Source organism: Tenrec ecaudatus, chromosome 5 (genome assembly GCF_050624435.1).
Source record: "Tenrec ecaudatus isolate mTenEca1 chromosome 5, mTenEca1.hap1, whole genome shotgun sequence".
Taxonomy (NCBI): domain Eukaryota; kingdom Metazoa; phylum Chordata; class Mammalia; order Afrosoricida; family Tenrecidae; genus Tenrec; species Tenrec ecaudatus.
In genome coordinates, this window is record NC_134534.1 from 38,143,470 (window position 1) to 38,169,821 (window position 26,352).

At 45.7% G+C, this 26,352-nt stretch overlaps 1 protein-coding gene across 1 annotated transcript in view; it reads left to right on the forward strand.

The window, feature by feature from the left end:
- Window positions 1-11,179: 11,179 nt before the first annotated feature.
- The window catches only part of RGS22 (regulator of G protein signaling 22), a 140,643-nt gene continuing 125,470 nt past the window's right edge, over window positions 11,180-26,352 (forward strand). The window contains exons 1-2 of the mRNA XM_075549437.1: window positions 11,180-11,318; window positions 11,734-11,762. Coding sequence (XP_075405552.1) covers window positions 11,294-11,318; window positions 11,734-11,762 — 54 coding nt within the window. The 5' untranslated portion in view covers window positions 11,180-11,293. The remainder of the gene's footprint in view (window positions 11,319-11,733; window positions 11,763-26,352) is intronic.

A 26,352-nucleotide genomic window follows, 5' to 3' on the forward strand; every position in this document is an offset into this window, starting at 1 on the left:
TATGTGCCCCTAATGAAATGATTTTAAAAAACCAAAAAGAAAGAAAGACAGAATTCCGGTGAGGGACAGCACTCAGACCAGAGTCAGAGGAAAGGTTTGAACTGAATGAGTGAACTGACTGCGGTGGGATACTGCGGGCTGTGGAACAGGAAAGGGCCCCGAGTCAGGTTTCTAGCCTGCTAATCGTGGACCTTCCTTCCACCATTGCTGTTTTCCCGGTGGGCCTTCTGTGATTAACTGGCTTTCTGTAGTGCACCTCCCCTTTCCAGGTAACGTGCACCCCGGCACCCCAGACATCCTGTGTTCCTGTCACCAGATCCCCACAAACCAACGGTCAATTCAGTCCTGTCTGTCTCACCCCACCCTGTCCCCAACACACCCTTTCCACGGCCTCCTGCCCTCCCACGGATAAGGAAATGAGTCTTCCCGGCCTTTCTGTTTGCTGGGGAGCGTGCCTCAACCTCCCTTTGTTAGGGTTCCTTTCATTGTCCTCCTTCCTTCTTTGCCAGGCTCTGTTTGGCCATCACAGCGCCCAGGCGTTCAGAGGGGAGCTGCACGCCACCAGCTTTTCATTGGCGCAAACAGTCTGGAGGTCGGTGACTGGGACTTTTCTCCTTATGGCTAATAACTGAGAGCAAATGGTTTAGAAGACCTAGCTGGACTCAGTTATCTTTTGGTACTTTGATGGACATAAATTCGCATATCGTACAGTTCATATTAAAGAGTTGTACAATCATCACCACAATCAACTTTAGGACATTTTTTCCGTTCTTGCACTTGTTCTTGTTATGATGCGTGCCCCATTTCCCCCCACTTTCTCGGTCACAACCCCCAAACCAATAATCCGGTAGCTGTCTCTATAGATTTACCTATCCTGGATTTCATACAAACAAAACAAACAGCAGCCATAACAAAATAAAACAGAAAAACCTCAGTTGAAAAGATAACAGAAAATAATAAAAACTGGAACAGATTTAAAATGGATCAAAGGGGAGAACAAGCAAAAGTGTTAAATTTTTTAACCTAACTGTATCTGCATTTCCAATACACCCTGTCTTATAGCAAGGCTATTGACACCCCTGGTCAGTGGTCAGAGGGGACTCTGCAAATGGGTTTAGGGCTTTCACTGTCATCCGTAGGCTTTTACAAATGGTGCTCAGAATTTAAATGCTCATACCATTCCCTCCTCTGACCTTGGATTTAATTTCCAATCCTTGGATCACACAAGCTGGTGTGCTTATTCTGTGTGGGTTAGCTGTCACCTCACTTAGATGGCTTCTTGTTTTAAGGCAAGCCTGTAAGACACTAGGCACAATTTCTTTTCTGATGGCCAGGCACCAGAACAGTGGCTGTTTGACTCAAATATTTCAGTCTCACTCTCTCAGCCTGCTTATCTTGGCCTACGTGTGTTTCCCCACCCAAGCAATAAAGCTTTGGTTCTTCTAGGTTCTGCTTTACAAGACAATCATTTTGCTGTTGGTTTGGATTCAGGTAAAAAGATCAGAAACTCAAGCAATTTGGTTTCTTTCTTTTTTTAACTGATGACTACTGATACCTGCTTTTGGGGATTAGAATATAAGACATCTTTTAATTTGGCCATTCTAATGGTCTTTCCATGGTAAAGTGGTGGGGCAATACAAACTAGGAAGACCTTCGACAAGATGGATTAATACAGTGGCTGCATCCATGGGCTCATATAGAAGAAAAATTGTGAGGATACAACTGGACCACGTTTTGTTCTGTTCTACACAGGGTTGTTATGAGTCAGAACAGACTTAACATCAACAATTGTCTTTCCTAACTTTTAATCATATAATACTTATTTAGTTATTAAATATGGTTTGTTTATTTAGCACACTGGAGAGTTAATGAATGACGCTAGGCTTTGTTCTAGGGGCTGGGCCTACCAGAGAATAAAAAAAGAAAATTTGAAAAAAAAATCCCTTAGAGTTTAAATTCATTAAAAAAAAAAAGACAAGGAAGACAATTATTAGGAGGAGGAGGAAGAGAAAGGAAACCATGAACGTTTGTATTGGTAAAAATGGTAACATCCTAGAGAAATACTACAGTTTTAAAAAGTTGAACAAGGGAAGGGTTAAAAATTGAATTATCTCATCAGCTTGTGCAAGAAAGAAAGTAATGTAATGGAATATATTGACAATTAGACTAAATCTAAACCATCAGGTCCAGATGGTAGTTATCTTGGATAAGTTAAGAAATTGCCTAATGAATGTATTAAACTAATTATGTTCCTTCTTCAAAAAATTATGAACTGTTAAGTTAGGAAAGAGGGAAAAAATGTTTTCCAGTTAAATGTGATACGGATGTGTGCATAGCTGTTATCCAATATAGATAAAATCTCTGATTTTTACAAAGGAAAGATGATTATCAGAAAAAGGATGGAAATGAATAATATATACATTTCATAACCTGTGTTGCTGATCTCCCAGCCTCACCTGCAGTTGCTTTAGGGCTGAGAGTGGGTGCAGTGGGGGGGGAGGGGGCAGACCTCATGGATGGTTATGTAGTTATGCCGCTCCAGTGCAGGGCCCTCTATTGCACTGTCTCGTCATTCCGATGCATTGATGTGCAAAAACGAAAACTCTACTTGAAACTCAAAACTACCAAGGCCATTCTGACTCTAAGTGACCCTCTGGAACAGGGTAGAAGTACCTCGGTGGGTTCCTGGGGAGCAGAAAGGTAAGTGCGAATGTATAGCCTTGCGGTTATGGATCCCATCGTGGATCCCATCGCACCAGAAAACCACCAAAGCGCATTGCCTTCACCTGGTTCTGACACTATAGGACAGGGTAGAACTGCGCCCCCCATGGGGGTTTCTGAGACGGTAATTCTTTACAGAAAATAGAGGATAACCCAGATGAGAACAAATATATACTTTATGTGGAGATGGCTATAGGAAGGGGCTTGGCTGCCATCACGCCCATTAAGCAGACTCAAAGGCAGCAGGGCGGAGGGAAAGCTTGAGTGGAAAAGGGGAAGCCAGGTTTCAGGCTTGCCCTGGCTGGAGGTGGGAGAACTAGAAGCGAAACACCAGCTGCGATTGGTTAGGGGGACAGAAGGGTCTTTCTCTGGCTGGTCCTGAGCTGGAAGCGGGGCAAACATTGGGGAAGTTGGTGGTTACTGACCCCTAATGTTCTGGAGCCATGGTGGCAGGAGTTGTGGTTTGGCTTCCAGGGTTGGATGGTGCAGGGACTGTGGATTGATTTCTATTTCATATGGTCTGGCCATTGTCCATTTTATATATTCAGTTTCCCAGCCATATAAAATATTCCCCCAATATCCCATTACCATCAAAAGTTAAAACAACAAGGATAGTTCATGTGAATTTCAGCATGTGGTGCAAATCTGTTCACACACAGAGAGGTTCAGAATGAGGCGTCAACTGAACCCACAACTGATCCCGAGGAAGGATTGGTTATGTTTCTGTGGATCATGAAACAATGTATTCATTCATTCCTTCAACTTTGACCCCACAGTGACCCTATTGGACAGGGCAGAAGTGACCCTGTGATTTGCAAGGCTGTAACAGTTTCTAGGGGTAGAACATCTCATCTTTCTCCCTCAGAGAGACTGGTGGCTTTGATCTGCTGACTTTGTGGTTAGCGGGCCAACACTACACCCCCGGGACTCCTTATTAAACAGGTAGGATGTCTGAAAACAAGGAGATTGACACATGTATACATACTAACCAGCCTCTCCAGTAGTACTTCAGATAATCAAAAATAAATCCTAGTTTCTCTAACTGAGCAGGCTCTGAGGGTAATTTTAATGCACATGAAGTATTTAAAAAAACAGTTTTATTGACACATAATCTGCCTAGAGTCCAATTCAATAGTTCAGTCCTATCGAGAAGAGTTGTATAATCATAATATCACCACAATACCTTTTAGAATATTTTCTTCTTTCTTGTACTCATTGTTATTAGCTCCCCATTTCTCCCCACTTCCCCTACCATAGGAATCAATCCCCAAGGAATCAATAATCCAGTTACTGTCTCTATAGACTTACTTATCTTGGCTTTCATATACAAACACACACACATACACACACAAGTAACAATAACAGAAAAAGAGAAAAACTTCACTAGACAAGAAAGTAGAAAATATAAAACACTAGAACAGCTTTAAAATGGGTCAAAAGGGAGATCAAATGATAAGATGCGAAATTTCAACCAGACTGCTTCTGCCATAATCTACTTTCCAATGCATTCTGCACGATAGCAAGGCTGTCACATACCTAGTCTCTGATCAGAGGCAAGGCAGTGGGGGCTGAGTCCATGTGTGTAAATGAAAGCTTGCAGTGGGGAAGGTCGGCCCTCGTGACTTTCAGCTGGCGGCTCACATCTGGAACCATGGTGGCTGTTCCTGCCCCCAGTAATGTCACTCTGCTCCTCTCCCTAGTCCACGGTTGTACTGGCTTCTCTTTATATCACAGTGTTTAGCTGCTTGAGAGAAACAGTCCGAGATATTGTCCAGAGGTCCTCAAATTGAATTTTGGGTATACTCTAAAACCTGTATTTAAGTATGATCATTCCAAACACACCCATCAAATTTGCTATTTACTGAGATAAAACCATCTTGATTCCATTTAGGTAGCTATGTATTCCCTCTCTGGGTCTTCAGTTTTGAAGTGTCTTGTTTTCTACAATAATATGTATTTGTTGAATAAAGGCCTTTCTAGGAAAACTGGCTAGGATTTATTATTTTTGAGGCAGAGGTAATATAAAATGTGTTACAAGTGAAAATCTAATGATCAGAGAAAAGCAAATAAAAATCACAATGAGAAATCTAATTAATGTCAATAAATGATATATAGAAACAGTTCAATTGGTGTATACTTTCCTGTGTATATTCTTAACAGAAAAGTAATACAATTGTATTAAACACAGAAACAATGAGATGCTGTTTTATACTCAGCAAGGATGGCCATCATGTAAAAGTCAGATAATAACAGGTATTGGTAAAGATGTGGGGAAATTAAAACCTTCATACTTGAAACAGCAACTACGGAAAATAGTTTGGGAGTTCCTCAAAAGTTAAACACTCATCCTTGGATCTAGTAATTCCAGTCCTCCTTGGGGATTGGAAATGAAAACATGCTCACACAAAGTGAGTGTACATGGGTTCATTGCAGCGCCACATGATAGGCCGAAGGTGAAATAACCTCAATGTCTGTCTGTTAATAAATGGATACACAAAATGTGGTCTATCCATATAATGGAACATTATTCAGCCATGAAGACTGAAGTGCTGATAGATGCCATAACGTGGATTAAACTTGAAGACATTATGCTAAGGGAAAGAAGCTACTCACAAAAGACCAGAATCGGTGAGCAGCAGATAGGAAGTGGATTCGTGGTTACTAAGGTGGGGGGTGAGGGAGGTAATGGGATGACAGGGTTGTTGTTGTTTTTTTTTTGAGATGATGTCAATGTTTTAAAATTTAATAATGGCTTGGGTTGCACAGTTCCGTGAACATACTGCAAGACATTGAATAATGCATTTTAAATAGGTGAATAATAGAAAATAAAGCTGTTATTAAAAAAACAATGTAAACATTGTCATATTTTATAACCTAGACATTTTAGATTCAAGTTATTATGCTTTGGTGTTAAAGAGCAAAGGCCCTGAGATCCAACTGACCTGGGCCAAATTCAAGCTTTCAAATGGACATCCTTTAAGCTTTAAAAATGACAACTCACTGTCATGGAGTCAATTCCAATGCACAGCGAGCCTGGAGGGCAGAGTGCAATGACCTCTGTGGGCTTCTGAGACTGGAAATCTTTATGGGATAGAAAGATTGAACTTCCTTCCAAGGAGGGGCTGGGGGTTTCCAACCTCTGACCTTGCTGTTAGCAGCCCAGTGTGCAACCATCACCACCAGGGTTCCTGCTTTAAGTTGAAGGTTAGCCAAATTATCTGACCTCTCTCAATCTCATTTCCTAAATCGTGAATTGAAAATAAAAATCCCAATCATTTAGAGTTATGGTTAGACCCTTGTAGCTAATGCACAGTAAGTGTTAAAAGAAAAACAAACAAACCACATTCCCTGCCATTGAGTCAAGTCTGACCACAGTGACCGGAGAGGGCAGAGTAGAAGTGCCCCGTGGGGGTTTCTGAAGATGTCAATCTTTACAGGCGCAGAAAGCCTCATCTTTTTCTGGGGGAGCAGTTGGTGAGTTCCAACTGCCACTAGTGTTTCAAAATTCCAAACTCACTGCCATCAAGTCAATGTTGACTCATAACAACCCTGTAAGACAGGGCAGTCCTACCTCTGTGGTTTTCTATGACTGTAAGGGGAGTAGAAAAGCCCTTTCTGATAGAGGCCAATGTATATGTATTTATATGATAAGTATATTAAGATAGCAGATGGACTTTGGCGCTCTACTCAAGGCCTCCCTTAACACAAGAACGCCTTGATCTGATAACCTGGCACTCTTTGATACTCATCTTCCTGACATGAACACTGAAGACAAAATGGGTGCATAAGCAAATGTGGTGGAGAGAGCAGACGGTGCCCGGCTATCAAAGGATATACTGTCTGGGGTCTTAAAGGCTTGAAGTCAAACAAGCAGCCATCTAGCAGGGAAGCAAATAAGCCCACATGAAAGCAGCACAGCAACCTGGGTGATCCTGAGGTGTGTTGATGTGATCAGGAAACAGGTATCAAAAGATCCCAAACAAATAACTATATGGATGCGAGAGGGGAGGGGGGTTGGAGTGGAGACCCAAAACCCATCGGTAGATAATTGGATATCCCCCCCCCCAGAGAAGTGGTATAAGATAGGGATGATTCAACCAAGGTGTAGTATACACTGTGAATCACCCATTATTCCCCTAGCTCCTGAATACTTCCTCCCCTTCCCCCACTACCATGACCCAGTTCTGACTTAAAAATCTGGCTAGCCCAGAACTCACATTGGTACAGATAAGAGCTCTCTACACAGGGGATTCAGGACAGATAAACCCCTCAGTAATGGGAATAGCGATATCAGGAGGGTAGATGGTTAGGGAGGGAGAAGGGTGAGAAAAGGGGAACCTGTCAGAGATTGGATATATAGCACCCCTCACCCCCACGCCCGCCAAAGAGAACGGATAATGGAAATGTGGGTGAAGGGAGACAAAGGACAGCATAAGATATGAAATAACAATATATAATTGAGCAAGGATGCAGGAGGGTGGGGGGGGTGGAGGGAAGGGAAAAAAGAGGAGCTTATAGCAAGGGCTCAGGCAGAAAATGTCTTGCAAATGATGGCAGCATATAGACAAATATGCTTGATACATTTGATGTTATAAGAGCTGTAAGAGCCCACAATAAATGATGGGAGAAAAACAAAGAAAGAAAAGCCCTTCTGTCTCCCGAGGAGCCTCCTGGTAGTTTTGAACTGCTGACATTGAGGATCGCCTCCCAACTTGTAAGCACTGTGTACTAGCTGCTATTAATGGTAAAACCAATGGCCGACTTCTTATCAGCATGGTTATCTACAACAGATCAAATGCCTTATCTGCAAGCAGGGCGGAAGATGCACCAGTGGGCCTCCACCAAGATTACAGCCTTGGAGAGCTTAGGGCCAGTTCACTGTTAGAATCGACTCAAAGGCCATGCATTTGTTTCTCTGGGTGAGTGTAGGTGAGTAGTGTGGGAGCAGAGGGTGCACTCCCTACTACAGATCAATATTCATAAGGTTTTGTTATTTTATATTTTTGCTCAGAGGTGGAACCCCTATAGTCTTTTCATCCAAATCCCCAAATCAAACCTACTCCTGACTCGGAGTAATTCTGCAAAACTGCTGCACAAGGGCCCAAAGCACAAGTCTTCATGGGAGCACGGTGCCACATCTTTCTCCTGTTAGAACCGCAGACCTGGCACTAGCCGAGAGCTTTTAAGCACAGTGCCAGTAGGAATGCGTAGGGTTTTCAAACATGGGTTGCACAAAACATACAGGAGCAAGTGGAGTGGTTAGTAAAGGGAGCTGATGACGGCCCACTGAGCCGTGAAGAGCGAGAAAAGTGAACCTGGCAAAGGCAGGCGAGAAGCGTTCTCCTGGCTGCTGGAGCGGTGCTCGCTAAACCCAACCCAACCCTCTGCCCTCCAGTCCATTCCGACTCTCAGGGACCCGCTAGGACCAGGGAGACCTGCTCCTCTGGGTTTCCCAGGCTGTGACTGTTTACAGGAGTAGAAAAGCTCACCTTTCTCCCACGGAGCAGCTCATGGTTTTGAACTGCGGAGCCTTGCACTAAACAGCCCAACGCACCCACAATGGCATGAGGCAAAGCAGACATCTGGCAATCCCAGGGTCCTGTATCCGCTACAAACTCTTCACTAGGTCGGCTCCGAGTCGTCTCCCACAGCCGGCTCCAATCACAGCCATCTGCCTCTCCACGGATGGCAATTCCATTTTTCTGGTTGCTCAGGCCTCAAACCCGGTAGTTCTCAGCTGTGATTTTGTTGTTTCCTCCCTTTTTATGATTTGGTTCTTGGCTCTGCAGAGTCAAATCCTTCACAAGCCCGTGTTTCTACCTCCCTGATAAGAGCCACTGTCAGTCCTTGTGGGTGTTGATTCTTGTCCGGTTAGGGTTCATTCTCTAAGCAGTACCCAGAGGGATCCTTTACAGCAGGGGTCCTCAAACTACGGCCCACGGGCCACATGTGGCCCGCCAAGGACATTTCTCGGGCCCGCCGGGTGTTTTTACCCCGTTTGTTTTTAACTTCAAAATAAGATATGTGCTGTGTGCATAGGAATTTGGTCATAGTTGTTTTAAACTATAGTCCTGCCCTCCAACAGGTCTGAGTCCCAATGAACTGGTCCCGCTTAAAAAGTTTGCGGATCCCTGCTTTACAGTAAGGTCCTGCTACTTCTCCTCTGGCTCCCCGTTCACTTGGAATCAAAGGCCTACAAAAGCCTGCGTTCCCTAAACCTCCCCTCCCTCCCTGCCCTCCCTCTCTGCTAGGCTCCCTCTGCGTCCTTGGGAGCGCTGATGGAGTTTATTTGGCCAAGGCGGTGACTGATTTCTTTCTTTCCTCGTTCTGCTCGGCCTTTGCCGGTGTGATATCAAAGGCACACTCAGCCAGCAGGTGCTATGCTTCCTTGCTTGCTTTAAAAGCATTCACATACCTGCGGGCCCTTGGCTGGCCTTGCAGGGTGCCCCTCGCTGCAGTGGGGAAGTGTGGGGCCCCTGAAGGTTTTCAGTGGGGCAGATTTGCCTGGAGATGGTTTTCGTTTGGAGCATGGCGAATGGATTGAAGGTGGAAGTGCGCTGGAAGCAGAGATAAGGCCTGTGGTTTTGACAACAGTCCACAGAGGGGCTGGTGGTGACGCTTTGTTTGCTCAGGACACTGAGGAGATTACAGAATCCAGAAACGCCTTAGGTTCCCAGGACTGGGCTGAAGGAGCCCTGGTGGCACACTGGTTAAGTGCTCAGCTGCGAAAAGAGAAGGCTGGCGGTCCACACACAGTGTACTTGCGACACCCAGCGGCTCACAGGGGAGGGAGGCCTGGTGATGAGTTTCTGAAGATGGCACCCAAGAAAACCAAAAGGGACGCTTCTACGCTGTCGCCAGCATGGGGCTTGCTATGCGTGGGACTCCACACAGTGGCACGGAGGCCAAGAGCAAACAAGGACATGGCACTTGCCTGGACAGGAGTTCCGGGAGGGTGTGTTTAGGGTGACTCCGGCTTCAGTGACTTGGTGGCTCCAGGGACCGTTTCCTGAAGATGGGTTTCTTACAGGAACATGACATTTGAAGGTCAGGGCCTGGCAAGGCCCTTGGCTAACATTTAAGATGGATGCCTCCAAGCCAGTCATATTGCTGGGTCCACACAGCCATTGGAGTTGGGGTTTTGAATCGTGGGGTTGGTGAAGAATGTGGAGAACACACGAATCTGCCTTGAAGAGGCCAGCCTGGAGGCTCCTGAGAAGCCAGCATGGCGAGCCTGCATCTCATGTCCTTTGGTCAGGAGAGACCAGACCCTGGAGAAGGCCACCGTGCTTGGTAAAGTGGAGGGGCAGTGAGACATAGGAAGGCCCTTCACAAGATGGATTTCACGGTGGCTGCATCGATGGGCTCAAGCCTAAGAGTCATTGTGCAGATGGCTGGCGCAGGGCCCGGTGGGGTGGGGCGGGGTGGGGTTCTGTTGTGCACAGAGTTGCTATGGGTTGGAACCAACTTGCTGGCACCTTTACAACCACAGGCTCAGGGGAGAGGTCTGAGGTGAGGATTACATGGTCCACCACTTTCCTAAAATCTGTAATTTTTTTTCTCTTTAGATTAAAATATATCCCTCTCCCTTCTGGACTCAAACTCTACAATCCTAACTCCCCCCCCCCCCAAAAAAAAAAACACATGTATTGTCTTCAACGGTCTCCCGGGTAACTTTTTTTCCCCTCTGGAAGAGGCTGCAGACGCCCTAAGCAGTTGGAGCAGAGGGGGAACGAGGGTGGGGGCGGGGAACCTCTGGTCCCTAAAGCATGCCTGCACTTAAGTAATTCATACCGGAGTAAGCTGTAACACAAAGGTTGCCATTGAAACAATTTTTTTAAGTGTATAATTTAGAGTCCCGGGTTACAGTCATCGTGTGGGACAACCAGCATTGTTATCTCCACATCCAAAAGCTTCAACAACCCAACCAGAAAGTTCCTAGCCCCAGGCACTTTCAATTCAGCCTCCCCCTCCCCCCCCTCCCCGGTAACCAGGAATAAACTGTCGCCGGCTCCCTGAATTGGATGACTGGAGGTCCTTTCTGGAAACGGGGTGGGGGGGGCAGGCACGTTTTTTTTCCCATTCAGGCATGTCTCCCCCCACCCCCACCCCCGCCACACCCCCGCATCCAGGTCAGGATTCAGGTGCTGTGCGTCCTCTCTCGGGGCCAGCTGGTGCTTCACCCATCTCCCTGCTCAGGCCCAGAAAGCCGGCTCCGTCCCCGGGCCCCCAGAGAACCCCCCCCAGCCCGGGCCGGAGCCGGGGTCGCCACAGTAACGGACCCCAGTCCCCTCCGGGTCTCCGCCCGAGGTCTGGACACGCGCCCCCGCCTGCCCGGGGAGGTCAAGGCTCGGGCGGTCGCCGAGCCCCTCCTCGGTCCGGGGGCCCCCGAAACGCGCGTCACCGCTACCCGGGCGCCCGCATTGTCTGAGCTCCATAGCAACTCGGGCGCGGCGGGGGCTCTCCCAGCGGGCGCCGCCCCGAGGCCCGCGCGCCCGCCGAGTGCGCTCCGGAGAGCCGGCCGACGCGCGGGCCCGGGATGGGGCCGTGACGGCGGCGGAGCGGCGGCGCCATGCGCGGGAAGCGGCTCACCGCGGGTAGGTCCCCGGCGGGGCCGAGCCGCCGCACCCCCGCGCCCCGGCCGCGATCCCCGCGTCGCCCGCTGCCCGCACCCCTCCCTCCTCGGCACCCTCCGCAGGTCCCCGAGTGACTTCATCGTGCGCCCTGCTCCCCGTCCGAGCTGGGCTCGGGGAGGCCGCCATCTGTTAGGGTTAACTCCTGGGTCACAGTGAATTAGGGACCCAACTGGATCCCACAGCCTTTTCCTCCCCACTTCCATCTTGAATTCCAACTTAAAATTCAATCCATGTGCAGAGCCCGAACCGAGGGCCAAAAATGTGCTCTGTTTGCCCGTGAATAAAGCGGAGCTAGGTGCTGTCTCAAATTATTTCATTTACTTGAAAAAGGAAATCAGATTTGAGTGAGATAATGTAATATTTTATTTTGTTTCAGAGCCACCAACTATTACAGAAGAAGGATTTGTAAGTATAATTCATACGGGCTACTTAGTCCCTTCTTTGGCTTTTAAAGAAATAGCATATATTTGGTTACAAAAGAAAGCTGTGTGTTTTCTGACCTCTTTTTTGCCAAGTGAGTGTTAGTAGAAGTTTTGGTTCAGTAATGATAGTGAGGATTGAGTACAAGGCCTTTTAAAATTCCTTAGCAGATACTTTTAAAAGAAGGGACCCACTAACTTATATGGTGAATGGTATATATTATTAATGTCTCCCCCACCCCCCCAACCACATATAAACACCTTCATTTAATTCCTGAATAATTCTGTGAGAGGTTGGTTTTTAGCTCTGTGGTTTTGTTGTGATGTGGCTGAGCAGTTCCTGGCTGCAGTAAACATGAGAAGCTGCCCTTGGTGAACCAGGAGAGGTCAATTTGTAATGCCATTTAAAATGTACTACTTGTTGATCTTAGTTCAGACGCGTTGAGAAATGGAGTATTAATAAGTGTTTTATCAAGGACATTACATATACACCCTCATTTAGTTGAGTACTGCCAGAGAGTGAGGGAGAGGGAGAGATGAGTGCAAACCCTGTGTATGGGCTACAAATGGTCCAAGGTTAGCAGTTGGAGTCCACCAGTTGCTCTGTGGGAGAATGATGAGGCTCTCTGTTCCTGTGAAGATTTAAAGTCTTGGAAACCCAGAGGGACAATTCTGTACTGTCTTGCAGGGTCGCCATGAGTCAGAATGATCTCAATGGCTGTGAGCTTGAAGTTGGAATCTTTAGGATGGGCTCTATTGTAAATTCCTATTGTGCATTTATAGAACTTGACCAAGGTTAGGCAGATAAGAAGAATGACCTATCTACCTCCCAAACAAAAATGAAAACCCTCAAAATAACAAAACCCCAAACTTACTATCATCAAGTCGATTTAATTCATAGCTGACCCTGCACAGAGTTTTCAAACCCAAGTTGGAACTCTTCGAGCTCACTGCCATCGAATCAACTCTGACTGGCAGTGACCCTACAGGACAGAGTAGAACCGTTCCTGTGGGTTTCCAAGAATAACTCTTTATGGGAGTAGAAAGCCTCATCTTTTTTCTTGGGAGCACCTGTTGGTTTCAAACAACTAACCTTGTGGTTAGACAGCTCCAATGCTTAACCCACTATGCCACCAGGGCTCTTGGCACTTTCCAACTTAACCACTGCCATTGAGTTGATTCTGATAAGTTCATAAATAAGTCCAAGCTCACTGCCATAGAGTCGATTCCAACTCAGAGCAACCTTATATAGTGTTTCCAAGACTGTAAACCTTTATGGGAACACATAACTTTATCTTTCTCCCAAGGAATGCTTGATGACTTTGAACCTCAGACCTTAGCACTTCACTGATGACCAGACAGCACTGATACCTCTTACAGCTAACAAGTCCCTCACACTCACTCACTGATCTAGGCTCAGGGACCCTGCAGGACAGAGTAGAATTTCATTGAGCATTGTTAGAGTATTGCCTTTGTGGGTTTCCATGGTTGTAAATCTGTCTCTGGGAGCAGAAAGCCTCATCCTTCTGACCTTGCACTTAGCAGCTCAATGTGAAAGCCACTGTATCCACCGCAAGGGCTCTTAGACTAGAGGTAGCAGAGCCTAATTTCGACTAAGTTTTGAGCTCCACACACTCTCAATAGTATTTGCTTATGTCCTCCAGCTCGGTCCTCTAGCTGGCTAACCATCTTATTTGCTCTTGACTGTTCATTCAACAAACATGCGTGCCTTCTACCGTGCTAATGCGGACGTGCCCAGCGCAGCCTGGCAAGGGCTGTGAGAGAAGATAGGACTATGGCTGTCTTTGTGTCTTCTAGCAGCTTCTGTTTTCACCCCTCCAGACCACTGGCCTTCAGACGGCAAAGGCAGAGGCACTCAGAGCATGTCAGAAACTGTCCGCATTCTGACTACTTTGGAAGAGCCGCGTAGAACTGTGTTTCATGTTACATGGAAGCTAGGGCTGTGAACTGGTTTGAACCAATTCCCTCATGGCTAACAGTGAAACTGGGACCGAACATTAGACACATTAGTGATCCATAGTGCTAGCTGGAACAAGACAGGTTAGCGGTCGGAGCCCTGGAATGGGAGGTGGGAGGCGGAGTAGCAGCCCGTTCATGATTCCCATGCATGGCATTGTTGGCAGGACGGTGGAGAGCAGGCACATTCAGAGTGGCACAGTGGGCCGCATCTCTAGGTAGGACGCCATTGTTTCAAGAGATTGGATCGCTGTGCTCTGTGCATGCTGGCCTTGTGTTCTGTGGGGGGATATTCTGTTTGTAGCAAGACTTTGACCCATAACTTCACCCCTTTCATTCAGTTCTGCAGCCATATGTTGAAAACTCAGGTCTGTTTCGTTGTCTCTTTGTCTGCCCAGACTGAACCAACCTGACCTGGTGCTTTCATGTTGGCTGCTAACTGCAAGGGCAGCAGTTCAAAACCACCAGCTGCTCCAAGGGAGAAAGCTGAAGATGCCCACTCCCATAAAGATTTAGAGTCTGGGAAATCCACAGGGGCGCAGTGCTACTCTGCCCTATAGGGTTGCTTTGAAGTGGACTCATTTCCATGGCGGAGAGGTTGTTTGTTTGTCTGTCTCTGATCCACTACCATTGAGTCAGCTCTGACTCAGCACCCTCTATAGGGTTTCTGAGACTATAAATCTGTACAAGGGCAGCTAGCCTCATCTTTCTCTCTGGGTGGCTAGTTGGTTGGAAGCACTGACCTTTCAGTTAGCAGCATGACACTCTCCCTACGCCGCTCTGTTCCTTAAAAGATGTATAGTCTTGGAAATTCCCTGTAGGGTTGCCATGTGATGGAGTAGACTCGTTGACAGTGGGTTTGGGCTGCTTTCGTTTGTGTTTTGAAAGCCTCTCTGCGCTTTCTTGTCTCCTTCTGAAGCTTCAGCTACCTATATTTCACAGGGCTTCCAGGTGGTTCCCTCCGGGCTAGACGGCTTGGTTATTAGACACTTTCGCCATCTGGATGTCTTGGGTCACCTCAGTTGTCCAGCTGGAACTTACCTCCGGTCCCCACCTGCACCCTTCCGTATGTCCTGTTCTTTTTCTTGACAGTGACATTGGCCATGCATTCATCTAAGCCAGAGCCTGCCTTCTAGGGCTCTGCACCATAACGCAGCACCGGAAGAGACCTGGATGGACAGAATTTGGGTGGTCTAGAACATAACTGCAACAGCAGTGGGAGACTTGGAGAGGAGTAGTGAGCCTTTACAGGGACCTGATGTGTGCCAGTGAGCGCTTTCCCAAGGCTGTGGGGAATGGCCCACAGTCACACGGGGGGGCCGCCATCTTTGAGTCAGGCAACGTTAGTTTGGACTCAGCCAGACAAGAGGTTTGTGGGCATTGGTCTTGGTTCTTAAGAAGGAGATTAGGTTTCCAGCGGGGCTTTGACCGTAACTTTCCTTCTTCTGGCTAGTATTTCAGTTCACTCACATGAAACAAATTCAGCCCGTTCTGCTCTTGCTGCTTTGGCCCTGACTAGACTGGCTGAACTGATTCGAGGCCCTGATTTCTTCCCCTTTCTTCCCCCTCCACCTGCAATCATTTACCAATTTCCTCACACAGCCAGATCTTTTTCTCCATCCGCACAGCTACTGTCTTCTTTCAAGCCCTCCTCCTTGGGCCTGGCCTTTGGCAGCCGTCCTAACGGATACCACCGCCTCCAGTGTTCTCTCCGCCAACTCCAATTTATCTTTGCCGAAAGCCCAAAACGCAAACTTCTGTGCTTCAACTGGACTGAGTTCCTTGCTCTTGCTTTGTTCTGTCCACCGTTTAGCGTTTCCCTTTTCCCATCACTCTGACCCAGGCTATCAGAGTACTCTGATCTTTGCCTTTGCTATCTTTGCTATCACGTTGGTCCTGGGCCACGTGACTCATCCACTCAGAGTGTTTGTTAATCGCTACTATTTATTGAATGCTGGTCTTGAACTTCAAAGCCATGCTCCCAGGTGGGCATTATTATCCGTGTTTCACAGAGGAGGGCGTCAGCGTTCACGGGCACAGGGTGGGATGGGGTGGGGGGTGTTTAACTAACCTGGACTGGAGCCACACATCCAGTTACTGCCAGAGGCAGACTGTCAAATACCTCACACTGGCATTCCAAACCATTCCTGTAACTTCTCGGTCTTCGTTGACCTTACTTCCCAATACTTTTGCATGTGATAAAAGCCACCCTCGTGGCTCCTGGTTTGTAAAGTACTTCCACATGCCTCTTCTTCAACCAAACTGCCGCCCTTGCCTTCTTGCCTTTGCTGTCGAGTTTTGCTTCAGTTGCCCTTCCTCATCTGTTTCGCAATCTCGCACATTCTTGAAGGCCCAGCTCATCTCCTCCATGAAATCTTTCCAACCCGAAGTCATCCGGCCTGCCTTTGAGCTCGGTGCAGCTTTCAGTCAAGACCAATTTGCGACCGAATCCTCAAGTTCAGTTGCTCACCAAGACTGACTGTAGATTAGAACCCGTCCTATGCCTTGGACAGCTGTTTGCCTGTTTTTCAAAAGTGTTTTATTCTCAGTAATAAACTGTGCATTCTTAGAAAAGATTGACCGAGGCCTCCAGTTCTCCTGAATTCATTCTCCCTTTTTCCAAACTAGATAGGAGGCTCATTGCAATCCAGAATAAAGGCGGCATTTTTCAAGCATCCCTTGCAGCTGAATGGGGTTGTGCAAGCCTAAGCTTGGTGTCCTTTTTCTGGAAAGCTGATGTTTACAGAGGATCAACTACTGACCCCTCGCTTACAAAGCTAGGAGTTGGCTGAGTCACCATTAGAACCTTTGTCCCTCCGACACTAGTGTTCACACGAGTGACAGGGACACATGTGCCCTTGTTCACTTCTGCTGGCCCGAATGGGGATGTGATGGCTGGGGCTGACGCAGTCCTCTCGGATCATGAGGTGGAAGCCTCATCTTGAGGATCCTGAAGTCACAAGATGAGAGAGGCCATGGATTCTGGAAAAGCTTTCCATTGTACTTGGAAAACTACAATGCCGGCCCAGGAGTACATATGATTACAGGAGAGGAATAAATTCCTATTCTACTTAAATCATGTTATCTTCGGCTTTCTGTCACTGGCAGCAGGATTGTCTTCTGATTTTTAAATTTCTATTTATTTATTTATTTTTGTCTTCTGATTTTAAGGTCCTTGTCTATTTATAGTCACTTTTCCCTTTCTCCAAGCATCAAGTCAGTTGTGACTCATAGCGGCCCCGTATAGGATTTCCCCAAGGCTACACATCTGTCCGGGACAGACAGCCTCATCTTTCTCCAGCATATCTAAGTGTTGTTGAGGAGGTCGGTAAAATGTTTTAACTTTAACATGGGATTTTCGTCCTCCAAAGATGAATAACTGATTTAGATTAAATCTTTGATTAAATTTAATAGAATGGATTATAAACTGTAATTTAAATGATAAATAGAATTATATAATTTATATAAAATATAAATTAAATTAAATTGATTAAATTAAATCAGTTGTCAAGGAAACATTGTCTTGTATACATGGGGGGCCTTTATATTTATTTATTTATTTAACCATTTGGGGGCTTGTACAACTTTAAAAAAATCATTTTATTGGGGGCTCATACAACTCTTATTATAATCCATCCATCCGTCCGTTGTGTCAAGCACACTTGCACTTTTGTTGCCATCATCAGTCTCAACATTTTCTTTCTACTTGAGCCCTTGGCATCAGTTCATAATTTTTTCCCCTCCCTGCCCCATCCTCCCTCCCTCATGAGCCCTTGATAATTTACAAATTATTATTATTATTTCCATGTCTTACACTATTTGACGTCTCCCTTCACCTACTTTTCTGTTGTCCATCTCCCCCAGCGAGGTGGTTGTATGTAGATCATTGTGATCGATTCCTCCTTTCTCCCCCATCTTCGAGGGGTTTCTAAAAGTTCCTACAAAAATGGAATTTAAAAAATGGAGTTCTTCTGTGAACATTTTGGAGTTATCTTGCATTTTAACTTTGTACATGTAAATTTTGTAATTTCTTAAAACTGTGAGCTCCTACAGTACTGGTAAAATGTCTTTTTAAAAAATAATTTTATTGGGGGCTCTCATCACAATACATACATTGTGTCAAGCATATTTCTACATTTCTTGCCATCATTATGTTCAAAACATTTTCTTACTACTTGAGCCCTGGGTATCAGATAATGTCTTAGTATACTTTAATATTTGTTGGAGTGTGTAGCACAATTCCCAGAATATATGGTTTTAAATGATTACTAAAGCCTGATTGATTTGTATTTTCTTAAGTAGTACTGTAATTGTTTCACCTTTTCTTGTGTGTGCACAAAACTTCATATGGTATATTTCCCACACTTCTTAAGTACTTGTTTTCCGGCATTTTTGTACTTGCGTGTTTTTATGGACTCTGTATATGACTGGTCTTTGATACTTCTTTTAGGAAAAATGTATTTTTTAAGTTAATGGATTTAGTTATCCCTTGACTCCCCATGGAGGGATGTGCTTATTTTTAATTACAGGAGCAATGTATGACTATATTCTTGTACAGGCAGTGCACATGCAAGCAGCAATCAAGAGATCAAATGATACTGCAGTGGGAAAACCTGCTGCCCAGACCTCTAAAAAGTGTTGCAAAGTAGGATGCTGTTTTGTGGACTAAGGTGTGCCTACCCAAGCCATGGTGCTCTCAATGGCCTCTTATGCATGTGAAAGTGGGACACTGAATAAGGAAGATTGAAGAAGAGCCAATGCATTTGAATTGTTGTGTTGTTGACGAATATTGACAGTGCTGTGGATGTCAGAAGAACCAGCAAGTCTGTCTTAGACGTACAGCCACGATTCTCCTTAGAAACAAGGAGGGCAAGACTTCATCTCATGGACGTTGGACATGTTTTAAGAAGAAACCAGTCCCTGGAAAAGGACATCGTACTTGGTAGAGTGGACGGGCAGTGAAAGGAGGAAGACCCTCATGGAGATGGCTTGGCACAGTGGCTACAAGAGTGGGCTCAAACAATGAAAGTCATGACCATGGGGAGGGTGGTGCAGGACTGTGGCATTGTGCTCGGTTGTGCGCAGGGATATGATTAGGTGGAACAGACTTGATAGCATCTAACAGATAAAAGAGAAAGTGAATGCTTCTCTTCCGTGCTTCCCACGATCTCAGCTTCTCTCACTGCATTCAGGTATACAGGTAGGTGCTACAGTATCCAATTGCATGTATGCCCCTGGGGTCAGGAGGTGAGGCTTGCTTGGGAGGGCCGCAGAAGGCAGAACACGTTTGCAGCACCATCTGCAGCTATATCTTCATTGGCTCCTGCAGAAGTTGCTGGTGCATCCTCTATTCAGAAACCCCTCAGAAGGTCAACTTTTTGGGACAGAAATGGACTGAGGCCACTTCATCCTTCCAGGTTTCCAATTCTGGCCAGGCTCCCTATAAAAACCAAGGAGCCCTGGTAATATAGTGGTTATGGGTTGGGCTGCTAACCATAAAGTCAGTAGTTCGAAGCCACCAGCCCCTCTGGGGGAAGAGAGATGGGGCTTTCTACTCCCCTAAACAGTTACAGTCTCAGAAACACAGGGGGGCAGTTCTCCCCTGCCCGATAGGGTTGCTATGAGTCAGCACCAGCTTGGTGGTAGTGGGGTTTTGTTTTTAGACAAAAACCTAAATATAAACCTACCAGAGTATAAAGATGAGTCAAACTGCTTTTTATGACAGATCTAATAATGTGTTAGGCACACATTCAGAAAAGTTTAAAGTGAAAGTGACTCAAACATTTTATTGTCAACACTTAATGGAACATAATACAAAAGATTTAAGTCCATGAGAGCCCACATATGACCTTGAGTATATCCCATTGGCTTTCGATTTGGTGCACCCAACACCGATGACCAAAGACTAGATGTGTGGCGGAATAGCATCAAGGACACCATACATTGAGAAAGCAGAGGCCCTAAAAAGACAGGAAAGGAAGGACCGAAGTAGGTATGAAACGCTGAAACATGCTCTCGAGTGGAGGGTAACTAAAGCAAATGGAGGGAATGATGATGTAAAGAGCTCAACAGAAGATTTCAAAAGGCACCTGGAGAAGACACTGAAATGTGCAAAGACCTGGAGTTTCACGAATTGGAGCCGTAGTGCCATTGTGGCCACCCATGGGGCTGCTAACTGCAAGGTCAGAGGTTTAAAACCACCAGCCACTCTGCGGGAGAAAGAGGAAGCTTTCAATTCCCGTAAAGAGTTACGGTCTCAAAAGTCCATGGGGGCGGTTCTCCTGTGAGTTGGAATTGACCATTGGCAGTGAGTGTGTTTCATTCACTGCGTTGTGGTGAGGAAGATTGGTCCATGAGTTGGGGCACAAGGATGCAGCTTGGCGTGTCATGGACAGGAGAGTGAACTAGAGGCTGCTCGTGTCTAGTCATGAGGGGATAGGAGTCCAGGGTGTGAACAGAAGATAAGTACACAATCAGGAGTTTATTCTAGAGGCAATGGCAATGATTTGAGGTGTGTCATTTAGTATGTAGGCTAAGAAGTTTTTCCATAGGGTCCAGCAAACTTGACGCTTCTTGGTTTTCTATGCATTTCAGTATCTGGAAGACATTGATCCACTTCATCCCCAAGCACATCAGCCTGAGTACCAACAACTAGTTTTCAGTATTTGTTTATGGCTCTTGTAAAACGTATGTATTCACAAGGCATCAGAAGGCCCCAAACAAACAAATATATCCATACACATGATGGGGGTAGGGCTAGAGGCCCAAAGCCCATCTGTAGATAATTGGATATCCCTCACAGAAGGTCACAAGGAAATAACAAGACAGCCAGGGTGCAGCACAGCACCGATGCAATGCACAACTTTGCTCTAGTACAACGGTTCTCAACCTGTGGGTCTCGACCCCTTTGGGGGTTGAACGACACTTTCACAGGGGTCACCCGATTCATAACAGTAGCAAAATTACAGTGATGAGGTAGCAGTGGAAATCATTTAATGGTTGGGGTTCACTTCAACATGAGCTGTACTAAAGGGTCACAGGAAGGTTGAGAATCAGTGCTCTAGAAACTAGAGTCTAGTTCTTTAATGCTTCCCCCTCCCACTATCATGACCCCAGTTCTACCTCGCAAATCTGTACACTGGTAGTACAGATAAGAGCTCTCGACACATGGAATCCAGGACAGATAAACTCCTCAGAAACAGCAGTGGGAGTGGCGATACCACGAGGGTAGGGGGAAGGTGGGGGGAGAAGGGGAGAAATGGGGAACAGACTACAATGATGTATAACCGCCCCCTCCCCAGGGGGATGAACAACAGAAATGTGGGTGAAGGGAGAGATTTGGCAGTGTAAGATATGAAAATAATAATACTTTGTAATTTATCAGGGGTCCATGAGGGTGGGAGGGTAGGGGGGAGGGGAAAAAAGAGGAGCTGATACCAAGAGCTTAAACAGAAAGAAAATATTTTTAAATTGATGATGGCAACATATGTATAAATGTGCTTGGTGCAATTGATGTGTGGATTGTTATAAGAGCTGTAAGAACCCCCAATAAAATGATTTATAAATAAATTTAAAATTTATGCACAACAAATGCATAAAAATTAAGTACATTTGATGACTTCTGACACATACATGCAACCACGTATTCCAATTCTCACCAATCGTGTCAAATTTCCATCACCCTAGCAAGTTCCTTCAAGCCGTTTCCCAGTTGATTCTTGCCACTGCTCCCCACAGATAACTACTGTTCTAATAATCTCTCCAGAGTTTTGAGCTTCATGTGAATGGAACCATAAAGTTGATCCTCTTTTGTGGGAGGATTTTTTGCTCACCATATTTCTTGAGATGCATCTGTGTTTTTTGCGTGATTCTGATGTGTACATAACTCTTATTGTGTAATTCAGAATACTAGGTTTTATGCTTGAGATGACTGCATACCACTCCTAATCAGAAATTTTTCCTGGCGCTTCCTTAACATTCTTGCGTCATCTCCGTTGGTGATGCAAGAGTTGAAATTAAATGGTCATAGTTCTTCCCCCTTTTCATAACAAGTGTTAAAATCTCTTGGGATAAAACAGATATATTTCACATTCATAGCAAATATTTCAAACTCATGAAGAAGCTTGGGCCTTGCCGAACACAGGTGCTCTGTTTGGGAGCAGTCATCTTGTCTCTAGCTTGGATCGAAGGGCTCATCAGTGACCGCTGGCCATGCACTCTCATCTATACATCAATGATGACAAGGATTTGGGGGCACGCTCGTTAGTTATGCCTTCCAAAATTTCCCTTTCCTCCAAGCTGGCAGCACCCTGGGCTCTGTGCTGTGTAGGAACATCTTGGGCAGACGCCCCTGGCAGCTTCATGGGGCAGTGGCATGCCCTGCAGCTAGCTGGTAAACCCACATCCAGGCACCTGCTGCACATCTCCTTGACGGGGCTTGGTGCCTTTCAGGGAACTAGTGGGTGTGGGAATTGAGGCCTCCATTATTATCCCCATCGTCAGGGGAGGGAGCTGGGGCTCAGGAGTCCTAAACAAGAGGGATCACCATCCCATCACCGGACTGTGTCCGCCTGCCTGAGGGTGCAGCGGCCCCCTGTCTCCTGGCTTGCTCAATTCCATTGGCAGCGGACCACTAAGTGCCTCTGCCTTCTGGCTGGGGAGGCTGGTTGAAAAGGAGAAAAGAAAGGAATTTATACGTCCTGTAGGAAGAGGGAACAGAAGAAGGTCTGTCTTGATGGGTATCAATCATTTCAGGAACGTGGTCTGTTCTGGCTTCCGATCTAGGTAACATTGCTAATAGTGTTCTCGACCTAAAGCGTGCCGATTTGGGTTCTGCATCGGAAGTCAGGGGCTTTGTGGTTTAATATGTGAATTGCTTGAGTGGGAGTTGAAACTCTGGATTAATTTTCTGTTTCTTCCAGTGACTGACTGTGACCACCTTTATCGTGTTTTGCTTTCGCCACTTCTCTTCATCTGTGCATTTTCCCCAGACTCTGCATCCTGCCCTTTCAGATGTTTAATTCTAGAACTCTAGAATTGAGTTTGCTTCTCAGGCGACGTTTTCTCCATTTGAGCTGAGTCTTCCTACCAGATAATACGCATGCCCTTCCGTGGGAGCAGAAAACAATTTACAATTCTCTTATGGCATATATTATCTTCTGTTCTGGACCGTAGTTTTTGTCATATTTTTTCTACCGTGTTTATGAAAGTTGTATACCTGGTAACTTTTGGAGTCATAATGCAGTTGCAGTTTATTGGATTCAGAGGTGAGCAAAAAAGATTTCTTTCTTTTTCAAGCAAAAAGTCTACTTCCCGGAATGATTAGGCACACGTGAGCTATTTCACTTCGGCCTCTTCCGGTAAGAAATTCAAGAGGTTTGGACTGCAAATGGAAAAACTGACCTCACTTTCACAGATGGCACACCTGTGGCCCTGGAACAAACGCGTCTGCAGAGAGCACTCGTGCTGCGGAAGCGTCCCTACCTGCCATTACATCAGGCGGTGGGAGAATTTGCGTTGCAAATGTTGCAGTCAGGATCACTGCATGATGTAATGGAGGAATTGATTGTAACTGTTCTTGCTTGTGCCCGTCCCCATCACCGGCTTATTGGTTATTTGGAAGATGTGAAAGGGCAGTATAGAGACTTAGTTCAACAGAATGCAGCTTCAGAGCAAGGCCACATTTTTCCTTTTCATGGAAAGATTTTGAGAGTACCAGTTTATCAGACTCTTTGATTCTTTGATATAAAAGACCAATACCAAAGTGATTAGCTAGATGAACACACCGAGCTAGAAATTACAGGGGGGAGAACATGCTTATTTATCTAGATTTTTATTTCCCAAGTTCCATTCCCAGTCAGCTGAGGCCAGAGGATTAAGCAGATGTCATTTAGAGATTACCCGGACTTCCCTTTGGGGGCTCTCACTCTGATGGTGCTGTGGGTTAGGCCTAACCTACAAGGTCAGTGGTTCAAACCCATCAGACACACTCAGTGGAAGAAAGATGAGTTTGTCTGTTCCAGTAAAGATGAACAGTCTCCAGACCCTAGATAGGATGGTTGTGGGTTGGTATTGGCAGTGGTGTTGGATTGCTCTCAGTAAGATTGTAGATATTCAATACTGGCAGACTCTAAGATACACCCTCCAGAGAGAAATACAGGTTTTGGTGGCACTTTCAGGTAAGCTTTGGACAGCTAACCATAGAAAAGTGGGCAGTTAAAATCCATCATCCCTTCCACTGGAGAAGGCTGAGGCTGTCAGCTCTGTATAGTAACATCACTGTGACTCGGAATTGACTTGATGGCAATGGGTTTGGTTGGCTTGGGCTTTTTTGTTTCTGTGGTTACGTTAGGTGCCAACCTAAGGGTGTGACTGGATATCAAGTAGAATAAATGCCCTATTAGTGTGGTTTGGCTTCAGGAAGACTTGAGAGAGCTGAAAGCAAATTGCTCACCCCACAGCTAGAGCAGTGCTACCCAACAGGGCGCTGTGGACTGTAGTCAATGATGGAATGAGTCCCACTCGAGAGGACATGTTTAGAAACTTGACAGCCATCTGACAAAGGGTCGTGAAATAGACATAGTAATAAATTGAGCATGCATCGGGCATCTCTGATATTCCATCTTCTTACTCAATGCCACTGAGTCAATTCTGACTCATAGTGACCCTTTAGGACGGAATAGAACTGCCCCTGTGGGTTTCTGAGACGGTAACTCTTAAAAATCATTTTATTGGGGACTTGTACAACTCATCACAATCCACACATCCATCCATTGTGTCAAGCACATTTGTACATTTGTTGCCATCATCATTCTCAAAACATTTGCTTTCTACTTCAGCCCCTGGCATCAGCTCTTCATTTTGCCCCTTTCTCCCGGCTGCATCCCTCATGAACCCTTGATTATTTATAAATTATTATTTTTTTCATGTCTTACACTGTCTGATGTCACCCTTCACCAACTTTTCCGTTGCCCATCCCTCAGGGAGGGGGTTATATGTAGATCATTGTGATTGGTTCCCCCTTTCTCCTCCACCTTGCCCTTATTCTCCTGGTATCTCTACTCTCATTATTGGTCCTGAGGGGTTTATCTGTCCTGGATTCCCTGTGTTTCCAGTTCCTATCTGTACCAGTGTACATGCTCTGGTCTAGCCGGATTTGTAAGGTAGAATTGGGATCATGATAGTGGGAGGGAAGAAGCATTAAAGAACTAGAAGAAAGTTGTATGTTTCATCGTTGCTATATTGCACCCTGACTGGCTCGTCTCCTTCCCGTTACCATTCTGTAAGGGGACATCAAGTTGCCTACAGAGGGGTTTTGGGTGTCCACTCTGCATTCCCCCTCATTCACAGTGATATGAGTTTTTGTTCTTTGATGCCTGATACCTGATCCCTTTGGCACCTTGTGATCACACAGGCTGGTGTGCTTCTTCCATGTGGGCTTTGTTGCTTCTGAGCTAGATGACCACTTGTTTACCTTCAAGTCTTTAAGACCCTAGATGCTATATCGTTTGATAGCTGGGTTCCATCAGCTTTCTTCTTCACATTTGCTTATGCATCTGCTTTGTCTTCAGCGATTGTGTCAGGAAGGTGAGCCTCATGGAATGCCAGTTTAATAGAACAAAGTATTCTTGCATTGAGGGAGTACTTGAGTGGAGGCCCGATGGGCTGACCAAATTCTTAGCAATATTAAGGCCCACCTTACCATATGAAATATAGATTTTGCATTGTGGCTGACAATTTTTTAAAATACAAATTTTAGAAAAGCTATCAAGAAACTACACTCTATGAATTATTAATGCAAAATATACTTCCATTTAATGTCTGTACGGAGCTCTGGTGGGACTGTCAGACACTATTGGGCTGCTGCTGCAAGGTTGGTGCTCACCCTCAGTTCCACATGAGAACACAGATACATTGTGCTTGCCAAAAGATTCACAGCCTCGGAAACCCTAGATGGCAGGTCATGGGTCAGAATTGACTCAATGGCAGTGGTTTGCATTTTTATTAACATATGCGGATTTTGTGGTTCAGTCCTAAGGAGCCCTAGTGTCATACTGGGTTACATATTGGGCTGCTAACTGCCAGGTCAGCAGTTCAAAACCACTTGCCGCTCTGCAGGACAAAGTTGAGGTTTTCTGCTCTGGCAAAGTTGGACAACCACAGGGGCAGTTCTACACTATAATCGCGTCCCAGTGAGTCAGAATCATTGGAAGTGAGTGAATCAGAGTCCCGGGACTGCAAACATATGTCACTCTTATTGAAACACAATAACTTCTAGCCAAACTCAAAGCAAACTCGCTGCCCCTGAATCGATTCTGGTTGCTACGAGACTTCTCACCAGAGACTGAATCGACTGATTGTAAGTTCCATTGTGGAAATGTCCTAAGAGTTCACAGAACCAGGTAAAGCTGAGGAAATTCAAGTAACGCCACATTGTTAGTGTCACAGTCTGCTCTGCAGTGCATTGGCCTTGTTGGTTTTTCCAGCCCGTTGCCAATCTGAACTTTGTTTGGGAATATGCTACTGTTAGGATACCGCTAAGATAGATTTGTTACATTCTCTTAAAATTTATTTTTTGTCTCCTTTTTTTTTCCTTTTGG